The 27,848-nt window shown below is 35.9% G+C and overlaps 1 protein-coding gene across 2 annotated transcripts in view; it reads left to right on the forward strand.

Moving 5' to 3' along the window:
- NADK2 (NAD kinase 2, mitochondrial) overlaps positions 1–27,804 on the forward strand; it is a 49,826-nt gene extending 22,022 nt beyond the window's left edge. The window contains exons 6-13 of one of the 2 annotated variants that reach the window (XM_030331207.1): positions 104–240; positions 6,524–6,602; positions 9,424–9,489; positions 10,829–10,924; positions 20,545–20,600; positions 20,725–20,778; positions 23,322–23,445; positions 25,735–27,804. In XM_030331207.1, the coding sequence (XP_030187067.1) occupies positions 104–240; positions 6,524–6,602; positions 9,424–9,489; positions 10,829–10,924; positions 20,545–20,600; positions 20,725–20,778; positions 23,322–23,445; positions 25,735–25,870 (748 nt within the window). In that variant the 3' untranslated portion in view covers positions 25,871–27,804. The remainder of the gene's footprint in view (positions 1–103; positions 241–6,523; positions 6,603–9,423; positions 9,490–10,828; positions 10,925–20,544; positions 20,601–20,724; positions 20,779–23,321; positions 23,446–25,734) is intronic. The other variant, XM_030331215.1, reaches the window with a different exon arrangement.
- Positions 27,805–27,848: the final 44 nt, after the last annotated feature.

Genomic DNA, 27,848 nt, shown 5'->3' on the forward strand with positions numbered 1-27,848 from the left:
GTTTTTTAATATTTTTATTTTTTTAATTTGGTGAAATTATATCTAATTCTAAAAATACTTTATTCTATCTTAAATTAATTTGATTTGCCTTCACTCTTCTAAGGTGGTTATGGAGGCAACGAATCAGATTGTACCTTGAAGGGACTGGCATAAACCCTGTTCCCGTGGACCTTCACGAACAGCAGCTGAGTTTGAATCAACATAGCAGAGCCTTCAACATTGAAAGAGTTCATGATGAAAGTAGGTGGATTGGGAATTAGATGTGTTTGGAGCAATATTTAACTTAGAGTTCCTTTGATTTCTAATTTCTAGAAGTAATAATTTATAATTATTTGAGGATTTTAGTGCCACTGACCATACTTAAGAAAACACAGTGAACTACTTCAGGTGTAAAATTTAATGACTAGATACTGAAATAAGAAGTAAGCATATTTCCAGAAGAAATGTTATCTAGGATTGAAAACCTGTTGATTATGGAAGGATTATAAATGTCTAAGAGAATAGTTGATATTTAAGGACAGATTCTTGGCCTTAATCTTTGAAATGTCAAAAAGGAAAAAGAAAGCAGTAGAAATAAAACGAGCTAGTATGTAGATTTCATCATAATTATACACTTGTATAGTTGTATTTAAATGTATTCACCACAGTTATGCTCATTGATTTAAAACCTTTTTGTTGAGAAATTTTGCATCTTAGCCTTAAGATTTGTGTTTCAATCTCTGTAAACTGCTAAGAGAATATTAGCATAAGGTGATACGCAGTTTTTTGTTATGAGTGTTCAGGTGAATTCTCAGTTGTGAGTTAATTTGTGGGTTATAATTTAACCATATTTTCCCACTTTTTCCAGTAACTATAAGATTTTTATGATACAAGAAGATCCCAAGAGATATAGTAGATATCTACGGACTCCAGGAAAAGATATTTTTTTGTCCTGTGTTTCATTTCTTGGCTAAACTTACCAGGAAAAGCTACCTTTAAATATCTGTTTTGTCTCTGTCTTGTCGTGGTACCTGATGTTTATTTATGGTCATTGTTCTCAGAGTTTTTCATGGTGATTTAAAGCTTTTTATTTTTCAGTTTATTTATTTATTTTGAGAGAGGGAGACAGAGTGCGAGCAGGAGAGGGACAAAGAGAGGGAGACTCCCAAGCAGGCTTCCAGCATCAGCACACAGAGCCCAGCACAGGGCTTGAACTCACAAAACCATGAGGTTGTGACCTGAGCCAAAATCAAGAGTGGGATGTGTAACCAATTGAGCCCCCAAGGCACCCCCATGGTGATTTATAGGTTTATATAGGTTAGGATATTCTTAAACTATGTGTTCATGTCATGTTTTAAAGATGCTCCCCCCACCCAATCATATGCATATGGATTCCTATTACTGTTTTTCAAAGACTGCAGTAAGATTTAAATTTTTAACTAAAAGTTTTACTTTATCCCTCACCAAAAGAAGTTATTGCTACCACCAGAGATGTTTAAGATTTGGCTCTGAAATTCACCAGCTACATTATAGGAAAGCTATAGATTGATATTCAGAGATTCATTGCTCAGATTCCTGTCTCAGATTTACCGTTTAGTTTGTAAAACTAAATATATATAGAAACAAAATCACATAGTTATTAACTAAGTAACATCCAGGATGTTCACATCTGATTAATGTTTTTCTAGAAAAAGAAGAGAAAATGTTCAAAATAAAAAAAACAAGAGAATTTCTCAAAATGTAGGCACCATTCTTTGAATTGAAAGGACTCACAAGTAATGGTAACAGATTTCAAACCAAGGTATGTCAGAATATTAGGGATGAAACAAAGCTCCTGAAAGCTTCCAGAGAGGAAGTGGTGGTGGTGATTGTGGCTGAAGTAGGTTATTTTATATATATAAAGAATCTGGAATCAGAATAGTTTCAGAATTCTCAATAGTAACACTGGAAATTACTATGCTTATTGTAATAATTATTTTTGTTAGAAGCAATTATATGATATTTAACAGTGTCTAGGCACTATTTTAGAGGGCTTTTTTTGTGAGTTTTGTTATTTTTATAGCTTTATGAGAAAAAATTTAGGAAGATTTCAAATTGTATCTCATTTTTTTCTATTTAAATCCTTAGCAAGTTGGTAGGGAACATTTCTTAGGTGGGTGCCATTAGGAATTTTGAAATATTGGAGTAGATTTGAGAGTATAAATATGCTACCATGTTTTATCCTGGATTTAGCTTTCTAATAATATATTTATATTTATGTGTTTTAATTTTTTTTTTAATTTAAATTCAAATTAGTTAACATCAGTATAGTCTTGGCTTCAGAAGTAGAACTCAGTGATTCATCTCTTACATAGGATACCCAGTACTCATGCCAAAAAGTGCCCTCTTTAATGCCAATCACCCATTTAACCCGTCCCCCTACCCACCTCCCCTCCAGCAACCCTCAGTTTGTTCTGTGTATTTTAGAGTCTCTTATGGTTTGCCTCCCTCTCTGTTTATATCTTATTTTTCCTTCCCATCCCGTATGTTCATCTGTCGAGTTTCTCAAATGCCACATGAGTGAAATCATATACCTGTCTTTCTTTCACTGACTTATTTCGCTTAGCATAATACCCTCTAGTTCCATCCATGTTGTCTGTTGTAAATTAAAAAAAAATTTTTTTAGAGAGAGCATGAGTGGAGGAGAGGGGCAGAGGGAGAGCGAGAGTGAGAGAGCGAGAGAGAGAAAGAGAGAGAGAGACAGAATCCTAAGCAAGCTCCACACTCAGCACAGAGCTCTATGCCAGACTTGATTTCATGACCCTGGGTTCATGACCTGAACCAAAATCAAGAGTCAGATGCTCAACTGACTGAGCCACCCAGGCTCCCCTAGCTTTCTAATTTAGAACCAAAGATTACAGAGAAAAAAAAAAAAATTCTAGTGTTGTGTGTGTTTGTTTAACTTTTCAGCTTAAGAAAAATCTATCCTTTATTGGATTGTATTTATGTACAAGTTGTTAAAGGATATGTTCAAGGGAAGGTAGGGTTGGTATATTATTTTTAAAAATTTTCATCACATAAATTAGCAACTTTATTTGCAAGTCGAGTTGTATTAATTTGGATAAGTGAATTGATTTGATAAATAATCCCAGATTCTCAGTGGCTTAACATATTGAAAGTTTATTTCTATTTCATGTCACTGTCACCTGGGTGTTGAAGAACTTCCAAACAGTGCCTCCTACCATCTTCTAAGGCCTCTGAGTTTTCTATTGGATCCTCTGGAGCTTGTGGAAAGAAGAAAGAGCATAGAGTATCTTAAGGCAGGTTTTAGGAGCCAGGCTTTATCACTACTTTTCCTCATATTTCATTGGCCGTTACTAGTCTCATGGGTGTACCCACTGCAAGTAAACCTGAAAACATAGTATAGCAGCATGGTGGTGAAAGAGAATTGTACATGTAGTGGTCCCTGTTACTAGTATAACAATTCTATATTTAAAAATACAAATTATAATTAATTTTGTAATCCATTGTTTTGGATAGAAAATTGTTAATTGTCCTTTACATGTCCTATTGAATTAAGTTATAAATGTACAGTTTCATTGGTTAGGTAGTGTTTGGTAGTAGTCAATTAGCATGAAAGAAAATATAGGCAGAATTAAGATGATTAATGAATGAGACCTGAAGCAATCTTAATTTTCTTGTTTGACAAAGGGTTCTAGGTGAAATTCAGCAAGTACACACAATAAAAGTGCAAAATGGAAAGGAAAATTTGGGTAGGGAGAAATGGGAATAGAGGCAGAAAGTCAAGACTATATAAAATACATGGTTACAGTTTGGTGAGAAATCAGATTTATTAGTAATATTTAGTGAATACCTACTGTTAGTTTGGCATTTGCAGAAAATCTGTGGGGAGATGTAAAACAAATTCCATTAGGAATTACCTTACGTAGGGGTGCCTGGGTGGCTCAGTCAGTTAAACCTCTGACTTCGGCTCAGGTCATGATCTCACAGTCTGTGACTCTGAGCCCTGTGTCGGGCTCTGTGCTGACAGCTCAGAGCCTGGAAACTGCCTAGGATTCTGTGTCTCCCTCTCTCTCTGCCCCTCCCCCACTTGTACTCTGTCCCATTTTCTCTCTCTCTCTGTCTCTCTCTCTGTCTCTCTCCCTCCCTCCCTCCTTCCCTCCCTCCCTCAAAAATAAACAAACACTAAAAAGAAAAAGCAATTACCTTATGTAAAGAAAAATAATTTAAAGAATAAAATTTAGTTTTTTACATTTGTAAAACTTAAATTTTGACATGTGTGAGAATAATAGATCTAGTACCAAATTAAGACAATTTCAAAAGTTAGGTTTTATAATCTTTAATGTGAATTTGATTAAACATATCAAATTTTTTGATATACCTTTTTGTGTCAAGTTTTTTCAGCTATATTATGAGATTGAGCTGATCACGTTAGCCCATTGTACAGTTTAATCAGATAACAAGTTTTCTTATGGTCTTTGGCATTGTATGACAACTTGTTATATTCAAAAGCATCATTGGGTCCCCCATAGACTGTTGAATCCAAAAGAAATGAGATACGTGTAATTAGTGTCTAATAAACATATAAACAGGAATATAATAGGGTAGCAAGTCAGGAGAATATTAGATCAGTGGTTGTGTTGGTGACAGTGGTAGAGATTTTATTAGTATATGAGGTGTTTAGTGTGCATTAGATATTTATTACTGCATAACGAATCACCCCCAAATTTAGCATCTTAAAACACAAATATTTATGATTTCAGAGATTGTGAAGGTCAAGAATCCAAGAACAGGTTAGATTGTTAGTTCTAGTTTAGAGTCTTTTGGGAGGAGGATCAAGCTGTCATCCAGGACAGCAGTATCTGAAGACATCTGGGACTGGAAGATGTGCTTCTCAGCTCCTCACATAACTGTTAGCGGGAGGCTTTAGTTCCTCACTATGTAGGCCTCTTTATTGGACTGCTCATGAAGTCTCTCCCCATCCCCCCAACCCCCCAGAAGCCAAGTGATCTGAGAAAAGAGGCTGAGGTGGAAGGAAGCCAGGGTGGCTTTTTAAACCAAATCTCCGAAGTGTCGTACCATCACTTGTATCGTACCCTATTTGGTCACATAGACCAAACCTAATATTGCTATCAGAGAGTTACACAAGAATGTGAATACCTGGAGGCAGGATTCACTGGGGACCCTGTTAGAGGCTAGTTACCACAGTCCAGGTAGACTTTCAAGCTTTGACTTAGGAGAAAGCATGGAGGAGACAGAGAAGGGAACTTGTTCCACAATGCTTGCCCAGCGAGAGTTGGGTGCAATGAATCTGCTTTTGGTGACATTGAGAAGATGAGGTTGGCATTTCCAGTTGGGAGACTGAAAAAAGATAAGTAAAAGAAACCATTTGAAGGTGACAATTGCAATTTTAATTGAGAAAGCAGTGGGAATCCTTTGGAGGATTTTGTGATGAAGTGAGGTTTAAATATCATCAAGGCAGATTACATAAACTGTGCATATAGCCTTATAGAATAAAAAAGAAAAAAAAGATGACATTTTTCAGAAGTCATGAAAGGAGATGTGGCAGTGTTCCTTCAGGACTACTATTGCTAGAAACACTCTTGAAGTTTTCTATTTAAAAAAAAAGAAATCTGATCTCTAATAATAACTGATTTGGTTTCCAGTATGAGCCATGGGTGTAATTTGCCACTTAACTTCAAAGTGGCTCTCCTCTGGAAGTACTTGATCATTTCTACCTCTGAAGCTTTTAGAAAGAAATTAAATGTGACAACAAAAATCTTATGAGAAGAATAAATATGTATTTTCTCAGTCTTGAAAAATTGTTTCAAGAAGAATTAAGGCTTATTTTGGAGAGCTAGAGGCTTCATTGCAGCAATGTTAGGTGACTTTGAGGTTCATATTATGAACATTTTATTTATTTTTTAATATTTTTGTTTTTTATTTTTTTATAATTTTTTTCGCATTTATTTATTTTTGAGAGACAGAACAAGACAGAGCGTGAGTGGGGGAGGGGCTGAGAGGGGAGGGGGGGACACCGAATCTGAAGCAGGCCCCAGGCTGTCAGCACAGAGCCTGATGCGGGGCTCAAATCCACGGACCCTGTGATCATGACCTGAGCTGAAGTCAGATGCTTAACTGACTGAGCCACCCAGGCGCCCCAGTGTTTTCATGTTTTATTTATTTTTGAGAGAGCGAGCGAGTGAGCATGAGAGAGTCAAATGAGCATGAGTAAGCGGGGGAGGGGCAGAGAGAGACAGAATCTGAAGCAGACGCCACACTGTCAACACAGAGCTGACACGGGGCTTGAACCCATGAGTGGTGAGATCATGACCTGAGCTGAAGCTGGATGCTGAACTGACTGAGCCATCCAGGCGCCCCTATTATGAACACTTTAAATAAATATTTTATTTATATGTTAATAATGTTAAAGTATGGATTATAGTGAAAAGTGTGAATATTGTAATGTCTCATAAAATTGAAATCCTAACGTTTCTAAGATTTAAACAAGTTGTCTTGAAAAAATTTTTTTCATCACCTTCAGGACCTGAGGCTTCAGGACCCCAGCTTTTGCCAGTGAGGGCACTAAATGAAGTCTTCATTGGGGAGAGTCTATCATCCAGGTACTTTTAAACCTGTGATCTTGAGTTTGAGTTTGGAATTTAATGTTTTAGTATTTTTTAGATATTTATTCAATTTCTATAACTTAAGAATTATGAATAATTAAGGTGGTAGAAGTAATAGAAGTGAATTATTAAATGAAATATTTCCCAAACCCTCTCACACATTTATAATACGTGTTAAGGGGAAAGAAGGTTCTATGACCAAAAAAGTTTGTGAAACCCTAGATTAAACAAAAAGTTATTTGGGTCCTGTTACTGCAGAGCCTTTAATCTATCATATAGGTGGCTTTATAAATGTTTAAGAGAATGATATACTAGGCATACATTTGCAGTTTTTACAAACTTTTATAGACAGTCCATATCACAACTTCCCTACTAATTATCTTAATAGTGTCCCTTAAGGTAGATTTGTTTGCTTATTTTTATCCAGGATCTAGTTAAGGATTATGCATTGCATTGGCCATCATGGCTCTTTAGAATTAAGAACAGTTCCTCAGTCCCACCACTGTTTTTTCATTCATGATATTAATATTTTGGAATAGTTTAACCCAGTTGGTTTGTAGAATATCCCTTGTTTTAGATTTGTATGATTTTTTTCCTATGCATGATGAGATTCATGCTAAACATGTTGGGCAGGAATACTACTTGGTGCTAATTGTATCCCTTATGCAACATCGTATGTCAAGTATATTGACAGTTTAAGATTTGTAACCATTATTAGCAAATATCAAGGTTAATAAAGTTCCTCATTAGTATAAAAATAATAGTATTTTATTACTGATGAAATCTGTTTTGTGGGTGTTGAGTATAACTTAGGCTTATATTGTCAGAATTTTGTTTCAAAACATTTTGTGTGACATTAGTTACCAGTTGTAAAATGACTGGCATAATGTAACGTTAATTTAATTCTTCATTGTCATTTAGAACTTGCCTTTGCATTTTTCTAGATGTAAATGAATTAGGAGTGGAAAAGTAGAGATGAATCTGTCCCACTTTGCTGCTACCAGAACCATGTGACCCTTTGAAGATCATGTAGTTGATTCCCTAGTTTACTGAGAGTTCCATATATTCTGGAATTCTGTTCGTTGTCCTGTCTTTTCATAAGAAGTTTAATTATGATGAGAAATGTTTGTCTTAATTAAAGAAGATATCTCTGTTTTAGCCAATCATTAACTCAGGTAGTACTGAAAAGAACAAAGCTTGATTCAGCAGCATGCTTTGGCCAATCTTTTTCAGTTATAATTATTTTGATTAATTTTAAGTTTATTCAGTAAAAATATATTGTGTACCTGCTATGTGTGACATGCGAGTCACTAGGAATCTTATTTTTTTTGGAGCGTGGTAAAATGTATAATTTTTTAAAGTATTAAAAGTAAAAGTTATTCTTCAAAGGAATCCTAAATATACATTCTTTACAGAACGTAAAGTGTAAATATATTTATTTTAACATAGTAATAAGACTTACACTATACATAAGATTTTTTCTCTTGCTGTATACCAAGTTTGAAGCAATATGGAAATGAATAATGGATACTTTTATGTGATAAAGAAGGCAGAAAATGTATCTCTAATTAGTGATATAATTTAGTCATGATTACTAAAAACAGAAGGCAGAAAGCAACAACTTTAAATGAAATTGAAGAAATTTCTACATTAAATAGATGACAAATGAAACCTTGCCATTTGTGACAGCATGGATGGACCTAGAGGGTTTTATGCTAAGTGAAATAAGTCAGAGAAAGGCAATTACCATGTGATTTCACTCATAATGTGGATTTTAAGAAACAAAACAAATGAACAAATAGAAAAAAAAGAAACAGACTCTTAAATACAGAGAACAAACTGGTGGTTGCCAGAGGGGAGGGGTGGTGGGTGAAAGAGATAGAAGGGTTTAAGAGAGCACTTGTCTTGATGAGCTCTGAGAGATGTATACAATTGTTGAATCATACTGTACATCTGAAACTAATAGAACACTGTTAATTATACTTGAATAAAAAAATAATAGGTGACAAAGGTAAAAGTGTTTTGTAAGTTTATGTTTATCCTAGAGAAGCCATTTAATGGCTTATGATATTCGGTTTGTATATTTTAAAAGTTGTAACTTCTGAGAGCTTCTACTAGTGTTGCTTTATAATTTGTACTTACTAAAAATTAAATAACTTATAAAAGGAGGAAAACTGGGATCAGTTGACAGACTTTTGGGAATTCAGTGAAGTCCCATTAGATTTTAGATTGAATGTTGTTTTCTGTGGCACAGTGATTTGGTTGGTTTATCTCCTAAATAATGTCTGATGCTGCTTCTTTTTGTGTTCTTTGAGCCTCACCTTATATCCTTACTAAGATAAGGAGAGCAGTGGGTTTGCTTCTGATGCTATTGAAAAAGTTCTCACTATTGGAGGTATTAGAACTTACTTTTAAAGAATCTATGACATAGACCCTCAGCTGGAGAGGAAATGAACACTTACTGGATGCCTGCTGTGTGTCAGGCACTGTGTGTATTACCGCATTAAACTCTCATAGCAACCCTGTGAGAAAGGGTAGTTGTAATTATCAGTGAAAAAACTGAGATTTGAAGAGTTCAAATGACTTGTCCTTGGTCATATAATTAATTAGTTAGCATTAGAACTGTCATATAAAACCCAGTATTTCTGATTCCAGGTCCTGTACTGAGGCTTCACTATGCCCTGAAAACTTAAGTGCTTTGCTTGGAAAATATGAAGTGCAGCAATATTATTCCTGCCTCATTTATAATGTTCTTACATTTAAGAACATTTTAAAAGCCCAATTTTTTTTTTCTTTTCTCCTATTTGTTCTAACCTAGAATGTCTTATTCTTGGGCTGTAGCAGTGGAGAATTTAAGAAGAAGTATACCCACTCTAAAGGGACTGTGAGTTTTATTGCTGCCTTAAAAAAATAATTTCCCTGAAAAAAAATTTCTGAGTTGACTAATCTTGATAAACCTGCATGTGAGAATGACACTAAATTTGCTCATTGTTTTGGACTCAACACCTCTTACCTGACTATACTTTTCTTCCTCTCCAGCTCTGCTTCTCTCCTGTCCCCACTTAACTCTAATCAATCTTTTGTTTCAGTGTGATTCTGGCATAATAGCAGCCATTCCTGTAGAGTTGACTGGCTTGTCTGAATGTAATAGGCTCCTAATATGCCTAAAATTCCCAACATTCTAGGAAAACATAACAAAGCTATGAAATAGATTAAATGTGAATATTTGGCCTATCTTTTATGAAGAATGGTGACTTCAGAGAAAAAATGAAAAGGAGTTGTGCCATGTAAAACCTTTAAAGATTGAATTTGGCAGGAGAAATTGAAAGGGTTAAAATAAGAGATAATATTATCCAGTGAATGTTAGTGTTTGCAAGCCTAATAATTGTCATTATTGGAAAAGCTATATTAAGAGTTTAACTTTTTTATCTGCTGGACAAAAATAACCCAGTGTTGATCAATGACACCATTATTTTAAGATACAGTTTACAAAATGAGCTTTTACATGTTTCAAAAGTTTTTTTGAATAATTGCAAATTTGTATGTTTGTACAGTTAAGGAATAGTGCCATTTTTTCTGGTGTCAGAAAACCCATTTGATTCAATACTTATGAAATACTGTAAGAAAAGAAATCTCTAAAGAAATTATAGTTTTAGTTTTATTCCTAGTTTTGCCCACTGATGCAGTACTGACTGAGAATTTTCTTTAGAACTTTATCTCTCTTAGCCTACTATCAATTCAAAAGGCACTTAACATGTAACTTAAAAAACACAAGTTGACCAGGAACTGTTGGTAACTTGAAGGATTAGATACAGATTGGGATATATCAAGAACTATCTACCAAGAATGAAAGTCACTTAAGAATGGTATTTTCTTTTTGAATTCTGAAATAAGGATCTGTATGTGTTAGAGTCCATAAAAACAGTAGAAGCAATCATAGGTAAAAATTTATAAGGAGCCCTTGTTTGAAATGTTAAAATACTGATATAAAGGAGCATATGGATAGGAGAGGGATGCAGTTTTACAGATTTTTTTTTTTTTTTTTTTTTTACTTTTTCACTTAATCAGTATTGGTATTAGCATCATGGTGTGCGTGCCTAAGTCAGGTATGTCTGAGTCAAGCTGGCCCACTTAGAGTTCATTAGTTCTGAAGAAACGGTGTTTGTCTTATTTACCGTGAGCCATAAATTCAGCAAATCCAGTTTTATATTCTCAATTCTTAGGGCTTCCTACTATGAGATTTCAGTTGATGATGGTCCATGGGAAAAACAGAAGAGTTCAGGGCTCAATTTGTGTACTGGAACAGGATCAAAGGCCTGGTGAGTACCTTGGGATGTTACTTATTGACTTTTGTGAAATATTTTAAGTAATGTAATTTACTCGATGCTGCATATCGGTGTATCTAAGGCCTCTGAAATGCAAGAGGTAGCCTGGTGGTGTTATGTTGGTTGGCCCAGTTTCTGCTTTACTCATCAGTTGGCTCTAGAAGTCCTGCCTGGACTTCTTAGATTAGAGCTATAGCCTGGATTTGGTCATTTTTTAGCCTGTTGCCCTAGGTTTGTAAAGAGAAAAAAGAAAATGTTTTGGGGGACTGTATTGTTTTTAAATGAAAAATATTTTAAATAATAGTAAAGAAATGAAAACAACTACAGTAACAACAACAAATGTCCTGGAGGTTTGTGCGTCAAAGGCTTAACTAGAGATAACTTGGGCTCCTGTATCTTGTTTACCCTATAACCTCTCTCTGGGTAATGGCTTCGCTTCTTGGTACACGGACACGGATGCCTCCCAGACTTTTATCTGTAGCTATCTTGTTTCCTGAGCCCAAACTTCTGTTCTAAAATTACCTACTAAATAGAATGTTAATAGACCTTCAAATTCAACACATTCAAAACTAAATTTATTATCTTCAGGTTTTTTTTAAGGTTTTATTTATTTATTTTGAGAGAGAGAGAGAGAGCGCAAGTGGAGGGGCAGAGAGAGAGGGAGAGAGAGAATCCCAAGCAGGCTCCACACTGTCAGCACAGAGCCCATGTGGGGCTTGAACTCAGGAACTGTGAGATCATGACCTGAGCCAAAATCAAGAATTGGACACTTAACTAAGTGAGCCACCCAGGCGCCCCCATCTTTAGTTTTTCTTGCTGTGATCCCTGTATTGCTTAATAATATCACTGTTACCGTGAGTTCATGCTCTAGAGAAAAAACAGTACTCCTTAAAACCTGGCTCTTACTTTTGAGTCTCCCTGTTCTCCTCTTTACATGTACTGGTCTCTGAATCCTGCCAGTCACGCTTCTGAAGTCCTTGCCCCTCTTTTTCAGTTTCTACTGCTGTGTGGTCTACTGCTCTATGCCACACTTCTGTTTCTGCAGTTTCTACTGCTGTTTGGTCCAGGCCCATCTTTTCAGTGAATAATCTTTGTGCCTCACCCTTTATTCTTCAGGCTGTCATCCATACTGCCAACAGAGTAATATTTCTAAAATGTAGATAAATTTGACTATTCCTTTCTGTGCTGTAAAAGCTTCTTTGACTTCTGTGTTCAGATTAGTCTGCATGTAAGACCCTTTAAATATGATCTAAGAAACTTCACCAGCCTATTGTTGCCTTACTCTAACCCATTGGCACAATGGGGACACTGCAGGCTACTTGCAATTCTCAGCACAAGCCACATTGTCTCTGGGCTTTTTGTTTTTGCTCAGTGCAACTTCTTCCTGCATTGAATGCCTGAACATTTTCCACTTTCCTTCCCCTGGCTGAAAAATCCAGTCTTCAAATGTCATTCTCTGTAGGGAATCTCTACTAGGACCTAGTTCTTTTCATCAGCATAATGAATCCCCTTTTGGTGCATCCCAAGCACTTTTTTGTAATAGCACTTTGACAGCACTTACCACATTATTAGTTCTCTAATTACCTAATACCCAGCTGGTTTGAGCAACTTGAGGTATTTGGCATGGTGACTAGTGGTTTTTTTGTTTAATTTTTGCATGTATAGCACAGTACCTAATACATATTCTCTCATTTTTTTTCAAATAAATGACTACATGCTTACAAATACAGCTAGCAAACACAGTATTAATCTGTGATTTTAAGTTTGGATAGTTTAAAATGGAGTTTTACTTCCCATTTTTTCGGTGTTTTTAATACTTTTTATTGTGGAAAAACTTAAAGATCTGTAAGAGTAGGCAAAATAGTATAATCAATATCTGTGTACCCATTAGTCAGTTTCAATAATTATCAACACATGCCCAATCTTGTTTCCCTTTTGTCTTTTTTTGTCTCATAATACTTTGAAGTAATTTTCAGACATCACAGTTCATTCATAAGTACTTAGTAACTTCACATCTTTTAAAAATATCCTAGTCTTAGCCAAATAAACCTTTGGAGAAAAATGAGAAGTATCATTTTAAAATATTGGTTAATATTTCATTTTCCTGAGGGGGGCCAGTGAGAACTACATGTCTAAAATGACTTTAACAATAGTTTGCAAAAGTAATTTAATAATCTAAGATGCTATAAAATTATTTTGTAGCCCTCATAAAATGAAAACATTAGTTAATTACTTTAATTTATCATAACATCTTTTCTGCTCAACATGATATGTTACTTGGTGAAAACTGGATTGAAAATCAGAAATGGTTTCCCAGATCCTTCTCCTCTTCTCCTAGGATTCTCACCGCCTCCTCACCCCCCCCTCCCCCCCGCGCCCCCATCGTGGGCAAAGCGGTGTAATTGAAAAGAGTACTGGCCTGGAAGTTAGAGAGACCTGGCAAAATCACCAACTAGCTTTGTGATCTTGTACAAGTTTCCTTTTCTGAAAAATGAGGGGAAATGGAACAGATAAAATAAGATTATCTTCTGGACTGTGATTCTGTAGGTTCTGTTGTATGCAGTAAATACAAGATATCAGTTATTTAGCCCCTGTTACTTTGAATATACTGTGGTAGGTACTTTTTATACATTGACTATAATTCTTACAGAAATCCTGCAATAAAGTGGTAGTATCCCTGTTTTATAAAGTAGAAATTGAGGCTTCACAAGGATAAACAATTTAGGGTGAGGTCAGAACTAATGTCAGAACCTGGATAAAAAAAGCTCAGGTGTGCTTGACTAAAAAGCCAATGCTTTTTTGACTGCCAGCTTTTTAATGTTTATTTATTTTTGAGAGAGACAGAGACAGAATGTGAGTGGGTTAGGGGCAGAGAGAGAGAGAGAGAGAGGGAGACAGAATCCGAAGCAGGCTCCAGGCTCTGAGCTGTCAGCACAGAGTCCGACACGGGGCTCCAACTCACAAACCGTGAAATCATGACCTGAGCCAAAGTCGGGTGCTTCACTGATGGAGCCACCCAGGCGCCCCTGACTGCCAGTTTTTAAATGCAGAGGCGGAGCTGTCTGTAGAAGCCACTGGTTCAAAGATGTGTCACTAGGTTGTATCGAAAAATTATTAAGGTAAACTTGCTAATCTTAGTGAAACCGTGGTTATGCTAAAGGCAGTGAATAGGCTTTTGACTTTTGCACTGGGGTGTATGTGATTTTATTTTTTTATTAGAAAAATTTTTTTAATGTTAATTGATTTTTGAGAGAGAGAGAGAGACAGAGCATGAGTGGGGGAAGAGCAGAGAGAGAGAGACACACAGAATCTGAAGCAGGTTCCAGGCTCTGAGCTGTCAGCGCAGAGCCCAGTATGGGGCTCGAACTCACAAACCACAAGATCATGACCTGAGCTAAAGTCAGATGCTTAACCGACTAGCCACCCAGGTGCCCCTGATTTTGAATTTGTTTTCAACCTTTCAGTAGTAAGAAGAGCATAAAGGATAAGAGCCATTAGGCTTGCTTGTAAAGCAGTCCTGCCCTCCATTGCCACACACCTTATAGTTGAGTCCTGTGTTCCCATTGGATGTGAATAAATGTGGCTTAGATTAGAATTTCATTCATTTCTGTGTTGCTTAATAAAGTCTGATGTCTAGAACTCTGTCACTAACTATATCCTATCCCTGCCACCTTGATTACTCAGCCTCTTCTCTCTTCAGCCTATGTAGCTTGCTTGCTTCTAATGTTCTACCTTACCTCCCTCCCATTGCTGATTGTTCTTTGCCTGTGATTGCGTTTTCCCATTCATCTTCTGTCCTTCTTCTCTTCAGAAAATGGAGGGAGAGAGGAGAAGCCTAGGGGCCAGAAGGACTGAGGAAAGCTATACATTTCCATACATTAATAACTTTTATCAAACTACCATTAAAAAAATTTTTTTTAACGTTTATTTATTTTTGAGAGTGTGAGCAGGGGAGGGGCAGAGAGAGAGGGAGACACAGAATACAGAGCCTGATGTGGGGCTCCAACCAACGAACCATGAGATCATGACCTGAGCTGAAGTCAGATGCTTAACCAACTGAGCCACCCCGGTGCCCACCCCCCTTTTTAAAGTTTATTTATTTTGAGAGACACTGAGACAGCACAAGTGGGGGAGGGGCAGAGAGACAGGGAGACAGAGAATCCCAAGCAGACTTCATGCTGTCACTGCAGAGCCCGATGCGGGGCTCAAATCCACAAAACCATGAGATCATGACCTGAACCTAAACCAAGTCAGATGCTTAACTGACTGAACCATCCAGATGCCCCTTGAACTACCATTTCTAAGCACTTTCATTGTCTGAGCTAAATATGTTAAATTTTCAAAAATACTCTGGAAGTAGGTGATTATTTTTTAAAGTTTATTAATTTATTTTGAGAGAGAACATGTGTGCGATTAGGGGAAGGGGCAGAGAGAGAGGAAGAGAGGGAATCCCAGGAAGGCTCTGCACTGATGTGGGGCTCAAACTCATGAACCGTGAGATCATGACCTGAGCTGAAATCAGACGTTTAACTGACTGAGCCACCCAGGTGCCCCTGAAAATACGTGATTTTATTTTAGTTAATAGAGTAGTAAAGTCTCAGAAGTTTCCCAAAGCCATATGGCTAATAAATGGTGAAGACAGACTTTAAATTCTGTAGACCTTAGGAATCACTGGAAAGAAAGGAATAGAATAGCTTATTTCTTTTACTCTTTTTTTTTTAATTTATTTTTTATTTTTTAAAATTTAAATCCAGGGGCGCCTGGGTGGCGCAGTCGGTTAAGCGGCCGACTTCAGCCAGGTCACGATCTCGCGGTCCGTGAGTTCGAGCCCCGCGTCGGGCTCTGGGCTGATGGCTCGGAGCCTGGAGACTGTTTCCGATTCTGTGTCTCCCTCTCTCTCTGCCCCTCCCCCATTCATGCTCTGTCTCTCTCTCTGCCCCAAAAATAAATAAACGTTGAAAAAAAAAAAAAATTTAAAATTTAAATCCAAATTAGCATATAGTGAAACCATGATTTCAGGAGTAGATTCCTTAATGCCCCATACCCATTTAGCCCATTCCCCCTCCCACAACCCCTCCAGCAACCCTGTTTGTTCTCCATATTTATGAGTCTCTTCTGTCTTGTCCCCCTCCCTGTTTTTATATTCTTTTTGTTTCCCTTCCCTTCTGTTCATCTGTTTTGTCTCTTAAAGTCCTCATATGAGTGAAGTCATATGATTTTTGTCCTTCTCTAATTTCACTTAGCATAATACCCTCCAGTTCCATCCACGTAGTTGCAAATGGCAAGATTTCATTCCTTTTGATTGCCGAGTAATACTCCATTGTATATACTCCACATCTTCTTTATCCATTCATCCATCGATGGACATTTTGGGCTCTTTCCATACTTTGGCTATTGTTGATAGTGCTGCTATAAACATGGGGATGCATGTGTTCCTTTGAAACAGCACACCTGTGTCCCATGGATAAATGCCTAGTAGTGCAATTGCTGGGTCATAGGGTAGTTCTATTTTTAGTTTTTTGAGGAACCTCCATACTGTTTTCCAGAGTGGCTACACCAGCTTGCATTGCCACCAACAATGCAAAAGAGATCCTCTTTCTCTGCATCCTCCCCAACATCTGTTGTTGCCTGAGTTGTTAATGTTAGCCATTCTGACAGGTGTGAGGTGGTATCTCATTGTGGTTTTGATTTGTATTTCCCTGATGATGAGTGATGTTGCGCATTTTTTCATGTGTCGGCCATCTGGATGTCTTCCTTGGAGAAGTGTCTATTTATGTCTTTTGCCCATTTCTTCACTGGATTTTCTGTTTTTTGGGTGTTGAGTTTGATAAGTTCTTTATAGATTTTGGATACTAACCCTTTATTTGATACGTCATTTGCAAATATCTTCCATTCTGTCGGTTGCCTTTTAGTTTTGCTGATTGTTTCCTTCACTGTGCAGAAGCTTTTTATTTTGATGAGGTCCCGATAGTTCATTTTTGTCTTTGTTTCCCTTGCCTCTGGAGATGTGTTGAGTAAGAAGTTGCTGTGGGCAAGATCAAAGAGGTTTTTGCCTGCTTTCTCCTCGAGGATTTTGATGGCTTCCTGTCTTACACTGAGGTCTTTCATCCATTTTATTTTTGTGTATGGTGTAAGAAAGTGGTCCAGGTTCATTCTTTTGCATGTCACTGTCCAGTTTTCCCAGCACCACTTGCTGAAGAGACTGTCTTTATTCCATTGGATATTCTTTCCTGCTTTGTCAAAGATGAGTTGGCCATACGTTTGTGGGTCCATTTCTGGATTCTGTTATGTTCCATTGATCTGAGTGTCTGTTCCTGTGCCAACTTTTACTCTTCTTTTAATTCTTGATATTAGGAGATAAAAGTTTTCCTATGTGACCCTCTCCTTGCTTTGACTATAAAATATGGAAATGTATGACTTTGGATAAGATAGTTGTTATAACTGATAAACCCCCACTCAGTGACTTAACACAATAGAAGTTTATTTCTTGTTCTTATAAAGTCCAAGTGGGTGTTCCCAATTGGGAGGTGGGTCTCAAAGTGGTGACTCCAGGTATCCAGGCTCTTTGCATCATCTGCTTCAACCATCTTTTATTTTTTTTTATTTTTTTTTTCTTTAAAAAATTTTTTTTTTAATGTTTATGTATTTTTTTTATATATATGAAATTTATTGACAAATTGGTTTCCATACAACACCCAGTGCTCATCCCAAAAGGTGCCCTCCTCAATACCCATCACCCACCCTCCCCTCCCTCCCACCCCCCATCAACCCTCAGTTTGTTCTCAGTTTTTAACAGTCTCTTATTAAACATAGCTCTTGAAGTCACTCTACTCATTTAAATGAAGCCACAGAAGGAAGAAAAGCATGGAGGGTCACCTGTGGCAGGCTTATGAGACAGTCTTAGATATGTTGTCTATGACATCTACTCTCATTCCTGTAGCTAGAACTCAGTCACATGAATTTATGGCAAGAAAGGATGGAAAAGATAGTCTAAGTATGCATGTATGCATGTAAGTACACACACACACACACACACACACGAAGGGTTTGGGGATTAGCTCTCCCATTTTGCACTTCCCAAAATTCCTCCACAGGATATAGGATGTAGGGGTTATGTTGCATAGCAGGTTGTCTCTGATTTGTCCCATTGTCATCTCAGTCCTCTTCCCAGCATGGAACGCGATTTGCTACATTCACTGGGAGAAGTACTACTGAGTGCAATCACATATATTTCTGTGTGTTTTTTTAAAAGACTTTTCCCAGTTCCCTTCCTTTACACATTCTGTTTTAGCTGACTTAATTAAGGGTAAGTGTTCTTAAGTGAAGAGAGAAAGCTTTACTAGCTAAAGAAGAGACGAGATTCAATTTGTCTTCAATTTGATTGTTTTTAGTGGAAGTTTTATCTGATTTCAAATGGAAACTCTTAGAATGGTAAAGGTTGTAGACCTAAGAATAAAGGCATCATGTGTTAGCTCATACCTGTTTAAGCATATAGTTTGTCTTTGATGTAGAATATAAACCACTCCTAAAGGGAGAGTGAATTGGCTGAGATCCAGGTTACAACCATAGGAAATTCGTCTTAACCCCAATTCAGAGGACTTAGTTTGGGTTGGCTTATGATATCCCTAATAAATCATAATTCTAGGAATATTTGATCAAATCATAGAAGACTTTTGTTCTCTTAAATTAAGTCTTCAAGGGTCACCTGGGTGGCCCAGTTGGTTGAGTGTCTGACTATCGAATTCGGCTCAAATCATGATCTCACGGTTTGTGGTTTCAAGCCTCACGGTGCCTGCTTAGGATTTGCTCTCTACCTCTCTGCTCCTCGCGGGCTCATGTGCTCGCTCTCAAAATAAAAAAAACTTAAAGAAAAATTAAATCTTCAGTATTTTAATTCAGTGGAACCCTAATAAACATGGCTCATTTTATGTGACTTCTAATTTAAAATAAAATTCTGAAACCATATCTTCTAATGTCAATTAGAATATAATTCATGCATATCTCTTTCATTTGATACTTTCATTCAGTATTAAGTTCTTGCCATGAGCCAGGTAGTGCCGCAAATGCCTTGCAGTGTGTATGTAATTATGCAGACAGTAATTATGATGAGATATGTATTGCGAACTTCACGCTGAACAGTAAAAAAAGTCAGGACACTTACTGGTGAAAAATAGAATATGGTGAAAAATAGAATAGGCAAGGGCCAGATTTGGGATTTTTTTAGCATAGGGATTTGGTGTGTGAATGACCCCAAATTTTTAATATAAAACTTGTTACCTGCATTTTTAAGAGAATGCCCTAAATGTTATCACATTTCTCAAAATGTGAAGGGCATAGGGTTGGAAGTGTATGCAAGAGTATCTATTACTCCCCCTCCTCAGAAAGGTTAAGAGCCACTGAATTATGTTTATAGAGTTGTTTGGGTCATTATGCTGCTGTTCATTGAGATTATCTACTGAGGCCATGTGAGAATTCTGTAGCAACAGAATTCTGAATTACTGGAAAGAATTAAAAAGAAGAAAAAACCCAAAAACCTTTCCTTAACCTTCTTTGTAGACCCAAGGACAGAGCTACTTTTAGGTGATTCGTGTTTGTGTTAACATTTGTTCTTAAGTGTTTAAGCAAAGCATCACACTAGTAAAGATTTCTCATCTTTTCTATTTTATAATTTAAAGAAATATTTACAAGTTAAAAATAGGTTATAGTACAGGGACACCTGGGTGGCTCGGTAGGTTAAGTGTGTCTGATTTTAGCTCAGGTTATGATCTTGCAGTTTGTGGGTTCACGTCCCACATCGGACTCTGCTTGGGATTCTCCCTCTCCTCTGTCTGCCCCTCTCCTGCTCATGCTCTTTCTCTCTCAAAATAAATAAACAAACATGAAAGAATGTTATAGTACAAAAGGGTTTAAAATGAAAAGCTAGTCTTTCATTTCATATATCTAGTACTAATCTCCAGGCACAACCTATATATATATATATATATATATATATATATATATATATACACACACACACACACACATATACATATATACATATATATATAACGCATATTCTACATAATGCCTTTGTTTTTTTTTAACTTATGTTTCTATCAGCACATACAGTTCTATTTTATGCTTTTTAATCTCTACATAGTAACATATTTAACCAGCTTCCTACGGCTATGGGTTGTTTTGCTATTATAAACAATGCTTCAGTAAATATCCTTGTACATGTCTTTTGTGTACTATAGACAGAAGTATCTTTTAGGATAAATTAGGATGAGTAATATGTTCATTTAAAATTTTAATAGTGAAGAATTGCCTTCCAACTGCAACTTCCATAATGCCATCATGTATGAATGAGAATGTCTTTCATATACCTTTCATACATTATCAGTTTTTAATTTATGTGTCCTTAAGTAGGAGTAAGATTGAACGCTTTTTCATATAAGCCTATAAACCGTTTACTTTGCCCACTTTTTAAAAGTGGGTGAAGTAGCTATCATATTTTGGTTGCTTCTTCTTGGTAATTTCTAAGAGTTCTCTGTATATTAAGTAGATAATTCCTTTTTAATTTAAAGTGTGTTTTTAGAATGAGAACAAAGAACTTACATGGTGTTTCTTTTTAGGTCATTCAATATTAACAGGGTTGCGACCCAGGCTGTGGAAGATGTTTTAAATATTGGTGAGTACCAGAATAGCTATTTATGTTACAATTATAATGTACTATATAATGTATATATTTTATTGTATGTTAGCTATTATGACATTATTTAATCAAGATATTCCACCCTTTCCTTTTTTAATAGCAAAACGACAAGGAAATTTAAGTCTTCCATTGAACAGAGAATTGGTAGAGAAAGGTCAGTGACTAATGATCATAATTACTAACAGTTTCATTCAAGTTCTGTATCAGTCTTTAGGATGTTATTATGAAGTATACTTGTCTAATTAGCAAAGCATTGTACTTTTTTGACTCAAACGGGCCCTTGATATAATACCTTTACGTATATTTAAACAATAAAAAGTTTAGAGCTGGGCTTTATATTAGATTTTTGTGAACTATGAAATATAACCTCTGTGCCAAAACTCTTAACTACATACATATTCTGGGGGATAGGAAAATATAGAAAAATACAGATCTGGCAAATGGGAAATGTTTACCTAAACTCCGTGTGCCATTAATATCCTCTGAATGAAAAGGAGTTCACTGAGCTGTGAATGCTTATCTTCACATTCACTAAAATCTTCTCTTTAACTTTCTCCTTTCTATTCCTGCCCGGTTACTTCAGGGTTCCTTTGAGAGAACCAGCACTGTTGGGAAAGACTACTACTGATCAGGGAACTTGAAGGCCTGGGCTCTAATCCCAGACCAACCAGTCACTCACTGGAAATATGAGCAAGACTGTGGTTCCATTCTTCTACTTCTTGAACTATAAAAGGATGAAGTAGAGATAGATTGGTAATACCTAAGGGGGTTCTTCAAATTTATTCTTCAAGTTTTTCTGTTCTAAATATTTAAATTCTTAAATTGGAAAACACATTCCTTTGACTTGCTTATGAAATTAACTCACTAAAATCCCCTCTCCTGTACCAGAATCATTTTTGTACAGACCTCAAACTAAAGATTCTCTAGTTGTCTCTGTTTAATTGAAGAGTATCCTAAGTTTTCAAGATTATTAAAAAATCCAAACTTGTTCATAGTGCATCTCCTTATCTATGTAAGGGTGTTCAACATATACAACCAAAACCAAATACACAAAGTGGATATTGGCAAATTTAAGACTGCAGCTGGCATCCATAAACACAGACACTTGAATTTAAGAGTTATCAAAATAGTCTCACTCTTTTTGGTTGCCTTTTAAATAATTTAGCAATACACAATAAAGTATTTGAATAGTGCCAGTTCATTTATGTGTGTATTTTAGATTTCCACATAAGACTTACTTTACTGGGGGACATGGTTGGCCTTTAATAGTTTGAAAACAGGACTAAATCTCTGAAGTCCCTTTCAACTGTCTAAAACAGACTTTCTCCCTCTCTCAATTTGAGACCAAAATGATTATTTTGATCACAGCTTATGAGCTAGCATTAGCTTTAAATCTGTGTTAGAGTTAAATTAGGCATTTACAGTAGTTGATTCATTATATAATTTAACTTAAAGGGGCGCCTGGGTGGCTCAGTAGGTTAAACATCCGACTCTTGATTTCAGCTCAGGTCATTATCTCATAGTTCATGAGTTCGAGCCTTGCATTGGGCTTGTGCTGAGAGTGCAGAGCCTGCTTGGGATTTTGTCTCTGCCCCTCCCCTGCTCATGCTCGCTCACTGTCTCTCAAAATAAAAAACTTCAAAAAATAATTTAACTTAAAACATATATAAAACAACTGAAATTTATATCGGGCATGTAAATTAATTTAAGGGTATGCATAAAATACAGTGATTTTTCCACTTTACTGAATGAATGTTATTCCTTTGAAGATTTGACTGTCCTCAGAAACAATAGTGAATGCCAGTAGTGCAGTCACTGTTACAGACATTTCTGGAACTACCTTCAGAGCTAGCACTTTTTTTTTTTTTTTTTTAAGTGATCTCTATGCCCAAAGTGGGGCTCGAACTCACGATCCTGAAATCAAGAGTTACATGCTCTACCCACTGGACCCAGCCAGACAGCTGTAGCTAGCACATTTTGAGTGTTTGTGTTTCCAGAGGAGCAAATTTTTGAGAGTAAATTAGATTTTTTTCAAGGAGCCAAATAATTTAAACAAAATTTTGGTAAATAAGGTGGATTGTCTGACAGTCGTATAATGTTTTAATGTGGTGTTCAACTATACGTTCTTTCAAGCCTGATTTCCTTGTATAATTGTTTTTGACCAATTTATGTTTTGCCTACCAACTGTCATATGCCTCTTGGTTAGAAAGCAGGTCCCAAAGATTTCTAAAAATATCTTGTGTAATGAGAGTTTCATTAGAGAAAGCGTATTACCTGTAATTTTTTTGAGACTGCATTTTTAATCAAGAGAATTAACTTAATATTTATGGACACTTTGACATGGTGTTTTGGAAGGGAATTTGGCAAGGGACTATGGCAACTCAGGTTCTGTTTTTGAATGCCCCAAGTTCCTCTACTTTTGTTTAATTACTGGTTTTGTAGCCCACTCCCCAGTATGTCTCCAGCTGATGTGTCAGGGGCTTTGGTGACCTTATCTTGAAACCTAATCCTCATTTTATAAAGTTTTTTGTTCTTTTAATGGAATGTGTTGTGAGTTCCAAGAAAGTTTCTGCCAAACAGACCTTTGAAACAGAGTTGCATTTAAATTGGGGATAGCATAGCATCCATTTTTCATTTTGCACTTCTCAGAAGTGACTGTCTTTCTTTGAATGTGCTAATACTTTTTTTCCCTTATAGTAACAAATGAATATAACGAATCGCTGCTCTATAGTCCAGAAGAACCAAAAATACTTTTCAGTATTCGAGAACCAATAGCAAACAGAGTTTTCTCCAGCAGTCGTCAGCGCTGCTTCACGTCAAAGTAAGCTTCCAAAGGCCAGCCTGTGACTATGCTTCCATCTCTTGTAATTATAAATGGGTTTTGGTTTTAAAGTATTCAGTATGATGAAATTCACTCATTCACACTTAATCTAGTAGGAAAAGTAGGGCTTTTGCAACTAGTGAGACGTCATGCTATATATACCCTGGAGGAAATATTTCCTTTCCCAACTTGTGCCATTTTAGAGAAACTATAAGTAAATAGAAGGGGCATAATTATCTAACTGGGTGATATGGATTTGTTGTTTTCATATATTAAGACAGAATAAGATCAAATTATCACTTTAAAAGAAACTGGAAAGCAGCTTTTTTTTTATATGCTATTGGATTAAAAAAAAAAAAGCAGGACAAATATTCATATAAAACCTAACTTGTAAAGCCGTAAACTTTTAGAGTAGGACTCATTTCTTTCAGCTTTTTCCTAAAAGTGACCTCCCTCTTCCTCGCATTTACTGAATTTGATTTTTGTTTGAAGGGAAGATATCAAAAAACCTTATAATTTATTTTATAAAGGTTGCCCAATTTTCTAAACAAAACTATGAAAAAATGTCATTTGTCTCATGGCAAGCAAAGAACAGTTTAATTATGAATTGCTACGTATATAGTGTGCATATTTTCTTTTTTGAAATATGGTTGATATTTTTTCTAGGAAAAACAAATTCCTTTTACTCATTTGAAAGTTAATTTTGATCGACAAATCTATGTACTCAATTTAGGTGAAATTACAAAGACATTTAAATTTTGCTCATATAAACAGAATAAGCTTCATGACTTTGGCAGTTGGACAATATTAACAAAAGATGGAGAAATTGAACTATTCAGAATTAAGTACTTTTCTTAATGGAGACACCATTAAGGAAAAAAAAAAAAAAAGGCAAGCCACAGAGTGATAGATATGCAACAATGGACTTCTATCCAGAATATTGTAAAGATTCCTACACCCTATTAAGAAAAAGGCAACTCAGTAGAAAAATTGCCGAAGTCCTGGACAGGCCTTTCACAGAAGAGGGTATCCAAATGGCTCAGTGTATGAAAAACATCCTTGACCTTATTATTCATGTGGGGAATGCAAATTGAAACTATATAATATGATACCATACACACCCACCAGAATAGCTAAGGTGCTAGTTGTTGGTAAGGTGGGAGTAACTGCAACTTACATGCAGTATTTTTAGGACTAGTTTGGCATATTGTTTGGCAGTTACCTACCAAAGCTGAATAAAGTATACACAGTGACCCAGCAAATTCGCTCTTAGGTATATATCCAACAGAAATGTATACACACATACGTCTGCAACAAAAGAGATGCTTAAGAATATTTGTAGTAGCACTACTTCCAGTAGTAAAAACCCAGATGTCTATGAATAGAGGAGATACGTAAATTTTGGTATTTTCACACAATGGAAATGTTTTCATATAGCAATGAAAATGAACACAACACAATACTACTATATGTAATAACCATGGATGAATTTCACAAGCATACTTTTTTGTTTATTTTTGAGAGAGAGAGAGCATGAGCAGGGGAAGGACAGAAAGAGAGAGAGAGACACAGAATCTGACACAGGCTCTGAGCTGTCAGCACAGAGCCCCACATGGGGCTCGAACTCATGAACCATGAGATCATGACCTGAGCCAAAGCTGGCCCTTAACTGACTGAGCCACCTGGGTGCGCCCACAAGCAAACTGTCAAGCAAAAGAAGCTAGACACAAAGCAAACCTATGTGTTCTTCCATTTATATAAAGTTTAAGAACAGAGCTATTACCACTATGGTGACTGAAATTAGGGTAGTGGGCATGCGTGGGAAGGATGGCCCAAGGGTAGAGACTGGAGGACAGCAGTGAGGGAGCTTCTGGGGGAGCTGGGGAACATTTGATTCCTCATTTGGGTGATGAAGGCTGCACAAGTGTGTTCACTGAGCTGTTCATTTGTGCCTCTTCATTTGTTCTTAAGTCAAAATTATCCATGAAAATAGTTACATTCTCAATATTAGTACTTAAAATAGTAATAACTCAACATTTTGTCATATGAAAAAAGCCTGTGAGTTCCATCAAGTCTGAACTTGTTCTCTTGAAAATGTTTGGGTGAATGGAGCTATCCTGAATATCTTAATTTTGAGATTTTGATAACATACAGTTACTCTCTCAAACCAAAGAACAACTTGATTTTTAAAATCAAGGCCGAATGATCTGCCAGTTTCAATGAAAATTAAAGAAATCATAATTTAAAGTTAAGAAAACTTTATATTAATGAGATGTTTTTTCTGCTTAGGGTATGTGTTCGATCTCGTTGTTGGGATGCCTGCATGGTTGTGGATGGAGGTACTTCTTTTGAGTTTAATGATGGAGCAATTGCCTCGATGATGATCAATAAAGAAGATGAGCTTCGAACTGTGATTCTAGAGTAATGAAAAATTTCCTCAGATGACAAATTTTGATTACTGGGAAAATACGTTCACTGCAGAAACAGACTACCAATCATAAAGCTACATATTTTGGTTATTGTTGAGACTGGTTGGCCCTGAGCTCCAAAGGTGACCAAGGAAGTGAGATTTGCATTATTCTTCTTTTGGATTTGGATAAAAAAGATGTTCACTGTGTTAGAGAATGGATGGACTAAACTGATCAGAATTTATACTTCTACATTGCTTATAGTTGGTATCAAAGAGTACTGATACATTTTTAAATTTAGAGAGGTAAGCTCAAATAAAGGATTAAATGTTTAAGATTTGAAATTTCACTGTACAAGATTTTTTTTTTCCCTTTCCTAACTTTGTGGAATTGGTCAGACCAACATATATCATTTAATTAGGGTATATTTTTTATAGTACCTAAAAATCAAGATTTTTAAAAAATTTTGATGGAGAATTTTTGATAAATCCTGACATTGACCTAACTGAAGTAGGTAAATGTGTTTTTTATATGTGCTTAGAATTTTCTAATTTCAGAGGACAATACTGTTATGGCTCTATTGATTTAAGAAGTTCAAATCATTTTTGAAATTATCAATGTTTTCATTTAATTGATTTTCAGGTTAATTTTGACAGTTCTGGGTGAAATACATATATCTGGACAAAATCATGATACTGTTGCAAATGTATTAATTATCCAATAGCTATTTGAGGGAAGAGACTTTTTTTTTTAAATGGTTTTGAGTCTTAATAGATTCCTTCCATATTTAAAACTCTAACATGGAATCAGAGACTATAAGAATGAACTGATTAGACGTATTCTATTAGGAGTTTGGTAAAACCTTTTAAAAATATTTTCATCCAGTATTATGAGGTTTGTCAGAAAATGGATTCTTTAATAAATATGCAAAACACAATTAGTTGGAATTGCCTTGCTTTTAATATCATGGTAGTTTTCACTAGCTCATATTCCATGTTTTTACACATTAGCTTTGGGAGATAAAATGTTATGGCTTCTCTTGCCCTCCCTCCACTATGAGATTTCCTTTAGTTTGAGAGGAAATTATCTAATTATTGATCTACTTACAAGTAATCCTAGAATTTTCACAAAAAGCACCTATTGCTGTGTCATGAGACAACTGGTAATTTCATGCCATTTATTCAAAGTTGTATCTGTTTTTTTTCACTTGCTGCTAAAAAGTTCAACATTGAAATATTTATTGAACACATACCTTGTGCCATGTACTGTGTCAGATGCTGGATCTCAGTTGATCAATGAAAAAGACTGTCCTGATAGAACTTGAGACGAGTGGGCTCAAATTCTGTGAGAGCTAGGATATATAATCGAATTGAGTGCTATTACTTTTGCCAACATTTAATATGTTCTTGTCAAATTTTTAAATAAATGTTACTATACAAAGGTAATCTAGGTTTTGATGTATATCCAGAACAAGAATCTGTTTTTCTTTTCGAAGAGTATCTGCATAGACGTTCAAAGCAGTGTTTACATGATGTGTACAATGAAAATTAGTGTTTTCCCAGAGCTGGATCTAGTTTCTGGCTTGATTTAAAAATGTACTTAAGATAACACTTTATGAAGAAGTGAAATTCCACACCATAAAAATTCCTCTAAGAAGTTTAAAATACCTTGACAAAAATGCCAACTCTATCCAAAATGGTACCATAGATCTGTTAATGTTACATATTAATAGGCAATCTGCTCTGTAAAATTGTTCATAAGCCATATTTTAAAGGTTTAAAAAATAGTTAATGTGCTGCATTTGCAGTATAACTAACATTTCTGCTAGGTGTTGGGGATTTATTTGTTAAGAGATAAGAGGCAAAGGATATTGCAATAGAAGAAATGTGTTTATGAATGAGTTAACCTTTTAATGGCAACTATGTGAATAAACATAATTAAACTGGTATTATCTTTTTTTTAAACTACATTTGCTTGCTTAACTCTTATAGAACC

This window comes from Lynx canadensis, chromosome A1 (assembly GCF_007474595.2).
Source record: "Lynx canadensis isolate LIC74 chromosome A1, mLynCan4.pri.v2, whole genome shotgun sequence".
Lineage (NCBI taxonomy): Eukaryota > Metazoa > Chordata > Mammalia > Carnivora > Felidae > Lynx > Lynx canadensis.